Raw genomic sequence first — 11,257 nt, 5'->3', positions numbered from 1 at the left:
CTGGACATCCAGGTCAGTTGGTGATAAAGAAAATACTGAAGCTCTCAATGCCTGGAGAAACTCTTCCCCTCTCCAAGTACTAGGTTCCAATTTTTCAAAATGCTACAGAGTCCTCCGACAGAGTTTTTCCCGTAAAGATAATAATCTTTATTGTCACAAGTAGGCTTACTTTAACATTGCAATGAAGTTACTGTGAAAAGGCCCTAGTCACCACATTCCGGCGCCTGTTCAGGTACACTGAGGGAGAATTCAGAATGTCCAAATTACCTAACATCACGTCTTTCGGGAGTTGTGGGAGGAAACCGGAGCACCCGGAGGATACCCACGCAGACACAGGGAGAACATGCAGACTCCACACAGACAGTGACCCAAACCAGGAATCGAACCTGGGACTTTGGAGCTGTGAAGCAACTGCGCTAACCATTGTGCGACTCTCAATTTAGGCACATTGAGGTTGGCTGTTAGTATCTCTGAGAGTGTATTGCAAGCAGAGGTAAACAGATAGCTATTGCTGCTATTAAGAAGAGTTTGCTTTCTGCATACTTTATTGTCTCATCATGTAACTTATTACATGAAAAATAATTTGTGCTCCATAATTGTGTTTTTAGAACATAAATGATGCATTGCCAAAATATTTATAACTTGAAGAATGATGACACCCCTATCAGAGAAGAAAGCATGATTCACTAAGTGCTGCAAGGTGATACAAGCTTCGAATATCTGCTTTATGTTTAATATGTATAATTGTAGCATTAATTATGTTTGTAAGGGATATATATGAACTGAGTCCAAATATCCATCACAGTCTGTTAGGAATGACTTCACCTTCAGGCAGCACGGTGGTGCAGTGCCTCATGGCGCCGAGGTCTCAGGTTTGATCCCGGCTCTGGGTCACTGTCCGTGTGGAGTTTGCACATTCTCCCCGTGTTTGCGTGGGTTTTGCCCCCACAATCCAAAGGTGTGCCGGGTAGGTTGATTGGCCACTTTAAATTGCCCCTTAATTGGAAAAATGAATTGGGTACTCTGAAGTAAAAAAAAAGGAATGACTTCATCTTGGAAGATCTCAGTCCCCAGAGTAATCTTGAAAAAGACCTAAAGATTCTCTCTAGTTACTGTTCTCTTTATTTTTTGCCACAATTATCGAATACAAGAAACAAACGGACAGGCAGTGAATTTCTATTACAACACGTGCAATTTATTTGTCTCCAACTGAATATCTCGGCATTCAAATCCTGGTTACATTATAGTGCCTCTTCTGACAACTGAATGTTCAGGTTTTGCTGTTTTTAAAAAAAGTCGTCAAAATCATCATTGTCTTCTCGGGCTTCTGAAGACTTAGGATGAAGGATGGCTTCAATATCAGACGCACTGTCATCAGATTCACCCCAAAATGCTGTAAGAATAAGAGACATCTTTATTCACCCAAGGTCAGCTCGTACTCTCAAATGATTTACTTGGGAAAATGATACTTGGCAAAATAATACATGCAACGTTTATCTTTGATCTTTGCTCATCTTTCTTTCCTAGGCGACAGGATAATAAATTAAAATAGTTGCAAATTTTTAAATGCAAAAACAAAAGATTTGATGTCCACAAAAGCAAGTTCTTCGAGCTTGTTGCTTTAACATGGTCATTCTTTACAGATTTCAAATGTTGCATCAAATTTAAAATCTGGAAATTAAAATTTTGATGTCCAGTTTATCAGCTAAAATGTACAAAACAAAAGTCAACATTAACATGCCAATGACTCCAGTGATATCAGCCGTTGAAAATTTGCAATTCATTATCCATTATTCAGAAAACGCTGGTTCTACAATGAAAGAGGATTATAACAATACTTGCATCAGTTTGGATTCTCATTCAATCCAGCTCCTTTCGAGTATTGTCTGGTTGATAATTTAATTTCAAAATGCATATTAATGTGCAGCATTTCGTTTAAAAATCATGGTCAATTTTGAGCAAGAAAAGCTGAAAACAAGGGCAGCACGGTGGCACAGTGGTTAGCATTGTTGCCTGCGGTGCTGAGGACCCGGGTTCGAATCCCGGCCCTGGGTCACTGTCCGTGTGGAGTTTGCACATTCTCCCCGTGTCTGCGTGGGTTTCACCCCCACAACCCAAAAGATGTGCAGGATAGGTGGATTGGCCACCCTAAATTGCCCCTTAATTGGAAAAAATAATTGGGTACTCTAAATTTAAAAAAAAAGAAAAGCTGAAAACTTTAATTAAGATAAATGATCTTACTCCAGTTCATTTACGTTCTTCCTGAATGAGAGTAGGGTGTCAAAAATTACATGCCGATACAGTGCAGAAACTTGTTAAAGTGTTTCTGTATTTTTTTAAAATATAAATTTAGAGTACCCAATTCATTTTTGTTTTAATTAAGGGGCAATTTTAGTGTGCCCAATTCACCTACCCTGCACATCTTTTTGGTTTGTGGGGGTGAGACCCACGCAGAAACAGGGAGAATGTGCAAACTCCACACGGACAGTAATCTGGGGCTGGGATCAAACCTGGGTCCTCATCGCCGTGAGGCAACAGTGCTATAATCTTATTCCTGTCGCCGTCCTGAGATAAAACATTTCCTACAATAGTAATGATTTGGATTAGCTGATATTGCCTCCCCAAAATTAGACCACTGGATGGGTGTGTCATTATCTGCATCAGTTCTCAGGTATGTTCAACTGGTATGTTCAAGAGGGCCCCCTCTGCCAGTACTAACACCCTTCAATTTATTTATTTAGGATTTTGAAGTGTTGCCTTCTTTCAGTGATTCAAAACTATTTTATGGTTTTGTGTTCTAATGATCAAGTATCAGATTAATTTTCACATAGAATCTTAAATTCAAACGTAGATTCCATTTTCATATGTTCGAATAGGTGGTCCCACAAATGTGTAACTAAAACTTTATGGCAGCAAAAAAAAAACTCAAACACAGTCCAGGGCCCAGACAGAGAGGAAAAAATATATGAGGCATGCAGAATGAAACCAAAAACATACATACATTTCAGTAAAAGCAATAATCTCATAATTACTACCAACATGGACTGACAATTGTTTCTATCTAGCCTGATGCATTGTTTCAGAATTTTAAACATATCTATTACTTTTGTCCTTTGATCTGCACTATTCTGATTAAGAAAAGACCCAATTTTCCAAATCATGTTATTTGTATTTGCTTGTACCAGCTAGTACATTAGTGAATCAACATTACACATTGTCTAAAGCCTCAATAAGTTTCCTATATTGTGAAAACCTGTACTGTAAACAGTCCAATGATATACTATTTTATAAAACAATAATCTTTTTTATTGAACAACAGATATTCAGGAGTCTCATCACAAGGTTCAAATTTATATAATATTCATACACTAGTCTATTGGGCCAAGGGTCACAATGGGTTTGAGTGGCTGATATGTAGAATATGTAGGTATAAGTTACAAGCTTAACTCTCGTTGCATTTAAGCAGTTTAGATGTAGAATAACTGAAGCCTGGGAGTGAGTTACAGGCTGGAAGATAATCAAAGGATTCAGGCACTGGATATATAAATTGACAGATACCCGACAGTGAGTCACTCGCCTCCATACTATCTGTGGTATAGGGCTTCACAATACAGGAAAAATGTTGAGGCTTTAGAGAAGAAATGTGAGGCTGTGGAATTCACTTGCAAGGTTTCTGGCTCAAATATAAACTGGGGAGGAGTGGCATGTGATGCAGTGGTTAGAACTGGGACTAGCGCTGAGGACCAGGGTTTGAATCCCAGCTCTGGGTCACTATCCGTGTGGAGTTTGCACATTCTCCCTGTGTCTGCGTGGGTTTCACTCCCACAACCCAAAGATGTACAAGTTAGGTGGATTGGCCATGCTAAATTGCCTCTTAATTGGAAAAAAAATAATTGGGTACTCTAAATTTATAAAAAATAAAAAAATATAAACAGGGGCAAAGACTGAATTGGATTGTGAGATAAAGCAAAGTGACATGGGAACGGAACAGATAAATGTGATTTGAATTTTTGTTCCTGTGACAAGCAAACAACCTACACATATTGATTGTTGCAACTTTTATGTACAACTCCTCCAGTCTTTTGGTGTTCAGTATAATTGTATAATGTGCGCCTTAGCGAATGTCAAACTTGATCATGCAGGTTTGACGCTCTAGTCTATACAAATGCTGTGAGCAATTATATGGCTTCTCAAATTTGTAAAATGTAAAAATATGTAGATTTTCATTCACTGGTAGCATCTAGTCTCAGCATCCCCTGGTCAGGCGCCATGATACTCACATTCAAGTTAGAATTTCCTCTAGATGGCGCCAACAACGTGCATAAACTCCAGCTCATAACTGCACTACTTAGGGCATGAGCTCGCCCCGTGTCAGCCCCTCCAAGTAAGACAGTCCGATTAGTGATAAATTGTGGTTTTGTGACCAATGGAAACTAATTTGTGGCCAACTGAGCTCATTTCACCTCGCAATTATTCGAAGGATTTTTTAAAATATCCAATCCGTCTGTGAAACCCAAGTTCCAGAGATGGAAATTGAGAATTCTAATCCACAATGGTTCCCAGACAGCCACCACTGCCCCCCACAACCAACCAACCCAACCCCCCTGCCACTCCCTGTAGATTTACATCAATGTATTGTACAAATGTTTTTAAAAAACGTTGCAGCATAGACAAAGTGAGGGGAAACGTTCAGAAATAAAACAGAAGCCATTGAGGAAAATAATTAGATTGTGGATATCTCCAGAGTGGGCAATACATTAAAAGAAAATTGGAACTATTTTAAAAAGTTAATAATTTAAGAATGGAAGTCAATTCATAGAATATAAATCCAGAGAAATTCATGAATTGCTATAAAATATTAATAAGACCACAGAAAGACCCATTGGCAATGGCTTCAGAGAAACATGTCAAATCCCACCATGATGTTGAACTCACTGGTCTCTAGTTACTAGGAATATCCTTACACCCATTTTTTTTCATAAGGGTGTCACATTTGCCACTCTCCAATGCTCTGACACCTCACTTAGCTTATTTTTAAATACTTCCAGTTTTCTTTACATGGTCCACTACAAATATACCCATGAACCTTAGATTATTGAGCTCTGAATAGGAGCTTTGGGAACTTAATCTCGACATTAAGCCACTTCGCTGATAATGTAAAAGCCAACATAGTCCCAGATGACCTTATGCTGTTTTCTCCTTTGAGGGGGAGAGCTGACGGTGGTGATTTAATCTGAGGATCACCCACCCCAGGTGAGGGACAAGGTTGAGAAGGCGGGACCTACATGAATAACCTGATAGCTTGCTTGTTGAATGTAGTACAGAACTCTGCATAGAACTAAAAATGAGAGCTGAAGGGCCTGTTCTGTGCTGTACTGTTCTATGTTCTATCCAGGAATCAGACTCAATCTCTGGTCTATTTTTAAAAAAAAATATTTTTATTGGTGTTTCAAGTACCAGCTACAGAAAAGAAAAGAAAAAGAGCTGGGCTTCACACATAACGTGTCATACAACGACAAGGAAGAAAACTGTACATAGGTCGGAACAAGCAGCCTTGAGAATCCCTCGCTGTCACCATAGCCATGACTGGGGCTCTAATGCTGGACAATATTTACATTTTTACACCTGTGTTTGATTTTTAAAAGCAGTTCATTGGGTTCCACTGGGGCCCCTGTCGCTTGGTGGTCGGGGTTGTCCCCAGCTTTCCTCTTCTGTGTCTTGGTGTGGTTGGGGTTCCTTCCCTCGGTCGTCTGTAGACTTTATTCCGCTGAGGGGAGGGGGTACCATTCCCCCCCTTGATCTTTGTGGGAGGGAGGGTGGGTCTGCTTGTTACCCTGGTTTCCCCCCCCGTGCAGGGGAGGCCTGTGCTCCCTTCAGCAGGTGGCCCTCCTACCCATTCCTTCCCTGTTCCTCTCCTGCTCTTCTGTCTCTGGGCAGCTATCCCTATCTCCCTTTCTTGTTCCCCCTCTCTTCCCCTCTTCCCCTCTCCGCCACCCCCCCTTAACCAACAGCCTGTCTGCATTGGATTTCCGGAATTTTGATCACAGTTGTCTTGATGAAATCTGCATCGTCCCAGTTCGGGGCGTATATATTTACCAAAACTACCAGGGCCCCTTCCAAGGTCCAGCTAACCATAACAAATCCGTTATTTTGGACTAATTTGTTGGTCGTCTCAGGAGTGTCAAAATAGTACTCCTGTGCTTGGTATGTGACCCATAACCTGGTAGGGTAGAGCATATCAAATTGCACTTTGCTCTTGTAGAGGGTGGATTTGGCACCGTTAAACGGGGCAACACGGTAGCATGGTGGTTAGCATAAATGCTTCACAGCTCCAGGGTCCCAGGTTCGATTCCCGGCTGGGTCACTGTCTGTGCGGAGTCTGCACGTCCTCCCCGTGTGTGCGTGGGTTTCCTCCGGGTGCTCCGGTTTCCTCCCACAGTCCAAAGATGTGCGGGTTGGGTGGATTGGCCATACTAAATTGCCCGTAGTGTCCTAAAAAGTAAGTTTAAGGGGGGGGGGCTGTTGGGTTACGGGTATAGGGTGGATACGTGGGTTTGAGTAGGGTGATCATTGCTCGGCACAACATCGAGGGCCGAAGGGCCTGTTCTGTGCTGTACTGTTCTATGTTCTAAACTTGGCGTGGTGCTTGGTCAGGTCTGACCTAATTGTCTTGGTATTAGCAGATAGAATGCCCTTCACACTTTCACACATTTTGCCCATTTTAGGATTCGCTCCTTATCCTGATATTTGTAGAACTTTGTGATTATCGCCCATGATGCTTCCCTGGTTCTGGGTCACTGTCGAAGTGACTTGTGGGTTTGGTCCACCTCCAGAGTCTTAGCGAAACCCTCTTTGCCGACCAGTTTCCCTAACATCTCCAAGACCTGTGGGGTTTCTGTCCTCCATCCTTTCTGGCAGCCCCATGATTCTTATCTTCTGGCAGCGAGACCTATTTTCTTGGTCATCAATTTTCTCTCTTCGCCCCTTCTGGGCCTTTATCAGACTCAGCACCTTGGTCTCCAATGCTGCGACCTGGTTCTCTTGGTCAGTGGCAGCTTTCTCCATGTCTCTCATCTTCATTCTTGGGCCTCCAACCAACACTCCATTTTGGCCATCACCTCCCTCATGGGAGTGTCATCGTTTCCACCGTTGTGTCGATGGCTGTCAGGAGGTCTCTTTTCTGCTCCTCTCTGTGTTTCTGGAGCTCAGTGGTAATAAAGCCCATGAGCTTGTCCATCAACGCCTGGGTCTGCGCTAAGAACTCCGTGGCGTTCGCCCTTCTCGTTTCTGTACCACATCGTGCGGCTGCCAGCTCCGAGATTGGTTTCCCTCCACTCGACCTTGTTGGCTTTCCTGGTGGGTGGCTGGCTCTTTCCCATTCACCTTTTTCTCCTCCTCGGATTTTTCATCAATGTGGTCTGTGGGGGTTCGGCTGGGGGGAGGGATGGGTGGGTGGGGGGGGGGGGGGGGGGGGGGACTGCTTCTGGATCGTTTTGGCGCCCGTTTGATGGGGTTAAGAGGTTGTTGTCACCACCACCACCACAAGTGTACTTTTATCCATTTTAACTGTTTTGCTCCAAGTTATTCAGGATTCATGGCTGACATGTCAGAGTGAGAGAGGGGAGGGAGGGTTAAAGCTCCTCTGGAAGGGGTGGGGGATGGGGGGTGGGGTCTGTTTGAAAATGTCCTGACAGTCCTGCTGCTTCCTGATGGTGTCAATCTTCCCAGATACAATATAGCCACCAAAGCCACCTCAATGGGCTACGGGGAGAATGCTTGTAGGTGGAGTTGAAATGCCCATCAGCCATGATTGAATGGCGGAGTGGACTCGATGGGCCGAATGGCCTTACTTCCACTCCTATGTCTTATGGTCTTATGGTCTTAATGTAACCGCCATGGCGACAATTTTACTATCGATTAAAGATGGCGACCTGGAAGGAGCCAGTCTCCAGCTGATCGACCGAGAGAGGCTCAGCTGTTCAACTCCGAGTTTGTCCTTCACTCCCAGCCCTGGTCTCTGTTGAGCAGCAGTAGGGATACTATGGTTGGCTTAAAAAGACTGGCACACAAAGACAAAAAAGAAAATCATCTATTACCTGCATTCTTGATTGTTATCTGATAAAAATATAGTTGGAAATGGATATATAGATTTTCCATTAGGTTAGGAGTGGGCTAGATTATATTGGCCCAATTGGTTGAATAGCTTGCTATCATTCAGTGACCAAGTTCACACAAGAAGAACTGCCACTTGAGCAAGAAATTCAGAGCCACCAGTGTCACGGAAACCAACCCATTAAGCCAGCACCTTCAGGAAAGAAGAAAGCTAGAAAAAAATTGAGTAATCTAAGTCTTTTAAGTAATCATACAATTCATAAGGAGGACAGGATTTTCCCATAATTTGTCAAGAGTGTCAGACTCTGACTGAAAACCAGCATGCATCTTTCCAGATATACTGCCGAGTTTTCAGACCAGATTTTATGGATCTCTTGAAACATATAAAAAGTTGTATGGTTGATATTGTCAGTCTGGCGGGGCCTTGCCAGCTCCATGGAGATTGGGGCCTCAGCATTAAAGGACGCCCGATCAGAACTGACATCAAACTCCTCCCAGCCCCTCACCATGATGGTATTGGGGCCTCCTCCCCCCCCCCCCCCCCGCCGACACAATTAGCCATGACTCCACCCCCCCTACAGCGCAATTATCGAGGGGTCGCCTCCCTATCCACAACCATCCTGAAGTATCGCAGCGGTTCCCCTCCCCAATGCAGACTCCCCCCTCCCTAGTCACTGCAAGGTTCCTCCCCTCAATGGCAACTCCTCCATCACTGTTAAGTCCTCCTTCAAAGGCCCTGGCGCTTCCCCGCCACACATAACGGGACCAACCAATGCCAGGGGGCTGTCCCCAGGCACCCCCCCCCCTCCCCCCTCCCCCCACGGATTATAGTGACCTTGGCAACCCCGGCAGGAACCCCTCGACTTTTTTGTCTTCCTTAAGCTGTTGTGAACCTTGCCGACATGACGTTTGGGGGGGATTATGTGGAGTGTAGGCTCTTTAATAATATGTTAGTCCATTATAATATAATTAAAAGGGCAGCACGGTGGCACAGTGGTTAGCACAGCTGCCTACGGTGCTGAGGTCCCAAGTTCGATTCCGGCTCTGGATCACTGTCCATGTGGAGTTTGCACATTTTCCCCATGTTTGCGTGGGTTTCGCCCACACAACCAAAGATGTGCAGGGTAGGTGAATTGGCCACGCTAAATTGCTCCTTAATTGGAAAAAATGAATTGGGTACTCTAAATTTATTTAAAAAAATTTTTTTAAATTTAATTAAATGGGCTACATCACCTGCAAAAGGCAGGGAAAATTGGGAAATGAGATCGCATCGGCGAGAATCTAGTTTCCTGACTCTTGTAAGATTCTGCACCCATGTCACTATTCCCGTTGACAGCGAACACAAGCGCAAAATCGCCCCTGGAGAGACAGAAAATAAGCAGGAACTTGAGAAGTTCTTTCAAAGGTGAAAAACTAAGTTAAACTTAGCCTGAGGAATAAAATTTTGGGGCTGAGGTTTATTTGTGGAATAAATTGTCGTGTTATGCAGCAGACATTGATTCAGTTGGAGGATTCAAAAGGGGAATTAGATCATTTCCAGACACAGAGAAAAGGAACAGACAACCGACCTGACTTGGTTCTGGTGCAACTCTCTTCCAAAGAGGAGCAGAAAGTGGTTCACTACCCTGTTTGATTTTCTTGACTTCTGTTTTCAATCTCAAACTTACCTTTTGACTTTGCAGGATTAATCCTCTCTTTCTTGTTTCTGTCCCTGTTAAAATTAAAGAAGGCAGCATTTAATTTTAAAAGCAAGTCCTCATATTCACCAACAATCTGTATGCCCACACATCACTGAGCTGATGGCGACCAATCATGATTTTTCTGGTGCACGGACATGTGAAACCAGAATGGCAGGAGGAGAAAACAAATGTGGATGCCAACAGAACCACTGACTGTAAATTCTGACCTGGAGTTTTGTGAAAGTGAGTTTATCACCAAAATTAGCATTTTTAACCATGGTGTCCAACCTTCCTGTGAGTAACCTGATTTTAAGAATCTTGAAAAAATATATACTCAACCATTTAATATTTTCATCGGTGTACAGTCAGTTACTACCAAACTAAGCCAAAGAAAACAAGCACAATTTGAGGAGCATTCCCTAACCAGAGTAATCTCTGCCTGGAGGCATATTCAATTGTGTGTAGAGCATGATTCAAGCAAATTAAAACTTGAACCAGCGCTTTTAAAACACAGGCAAACATGGTTTTGGACACAACTTGTTCTGCAATTCTTTTAACTAATGTGATTAATCCTGCATTGTTTGCTTATTTATTTTATCAGTGAAGTCAAGAGCAATTTATAAATATAAGTAAATGCATCACGATAAAATGAAAATGTGTTTCAAAAAGACTGTAAATATGATTAAAATCTTGAATATACGGGGGCGGCATGGGGGCACAGTGGTTAGCACTGCTTCCTCACGGCACCGAGGATCCAGGTTTGATCCCAACCTCGGGTCACTGCCCATGTGGAGTTTGTACGTTCTCCCCGTGTCTGCGTGGGTCTCACCCCCAAAGATATGCAGGGTAGGTGGTCTGGCCATGATAAATTACCCCTTAGTTGGAAACAAAAAATGAATTGGGTACTTTAAATTTTAAAAAATCTTCAACATAGGGACCCGGGTTGGATTCCCGGCTTTGGTCACTGTCTGTGTGGAGTTTGCACAATCTCCCCGTGTCTGCGTGGGACTTCTGGTTTCCTCCCACAAGTCCTGAAAGACATGCTTATTAGGTGAATTGGACATTCTGAATTCTCCCTCAGTGTACCCGAACAGGCGCCGGAGTGTGGCGGCTAGGGGCTTTTCACAGTAACTTCATTGCAGTATTAATGTAAGCCTACTTGTGTATTAATAATAATATTTATTATTGTCATGTATGTTTCAGTGATGGTTTATTGTTCCTTACAGTTCAATAAGGCCAATTAATCCTTTATGTAGCGAGACAGAATCTCAAACAGCAAAACTAAATCACCACAAATATTTTCTGAAGAGACTGCCAAGAGGCTTTGTAAAGCTTCTTAAAAAATGGATTTCTAAAATGTTATTGAGGCAGCAAACCCATGTTTAGATTGGCATGTATATAAAGTTCACAGTTGTGCTCATTTTTAGTGGTTTATGAAAGTAAGTTAAAATTGGTTTGAAGCATTT

At 43.0% G+C, this 11,257-nt stretch overlaps 1 protein-coding gene across 4 annotated transcripts in view; it reads right to left on the bottom strand.

Moving 5' to 3' along the window:
- Positions 1-1,173: 1,173 nt before the first annotated feature.
- The window catches only part of kiz (kizuna centrosomal protein), a 274,733-nt gene continuing 264,649 nt past the window's right edge, over positions 1,174-11,257 (bottom strand). For all 4 annotated transcript variants that reach the window (XM_038805982.1, XM_038805994.1, XM_038805988.1 and 1 more), the window contains 2 exons: positions 9,780-9,823; positions 1,174-1,393 (listed from right to left, as the gene is read on the bottom strand). In XM_038805982.1, the coding sequence (XP_038661910.1) occupies positions 1,287-1,393; positions 9,780-9,823 (151 nt within the window). In that variant the 3' untranslated portion in view covers positions 1,174-1,286. The remainder of the gene's footprint in view (positions 1,394-9,779; positions 9,824-11,257) is intronic.

The sequence above is a fragment of the Scyliorhinus canicula genome, chromosome 1 (assembly GCF_902713615.1).
Source record: "Scyliorhinus canicula chromosome 1, sScyCan1.1, whole genome shotgun sequence".
Lineage (NCBI taxonomy): Eukaryota > Metazoa > Chordata > Chondrichthyes > Carcharhiniformes > Scyliorhinidae > Scyliorhinus > Scyliorhinus canicula.
Note: the sequence above shows the minus strand (reverse complement) of the source record. Positions and strands in the feature narration are given on the sequence as shown.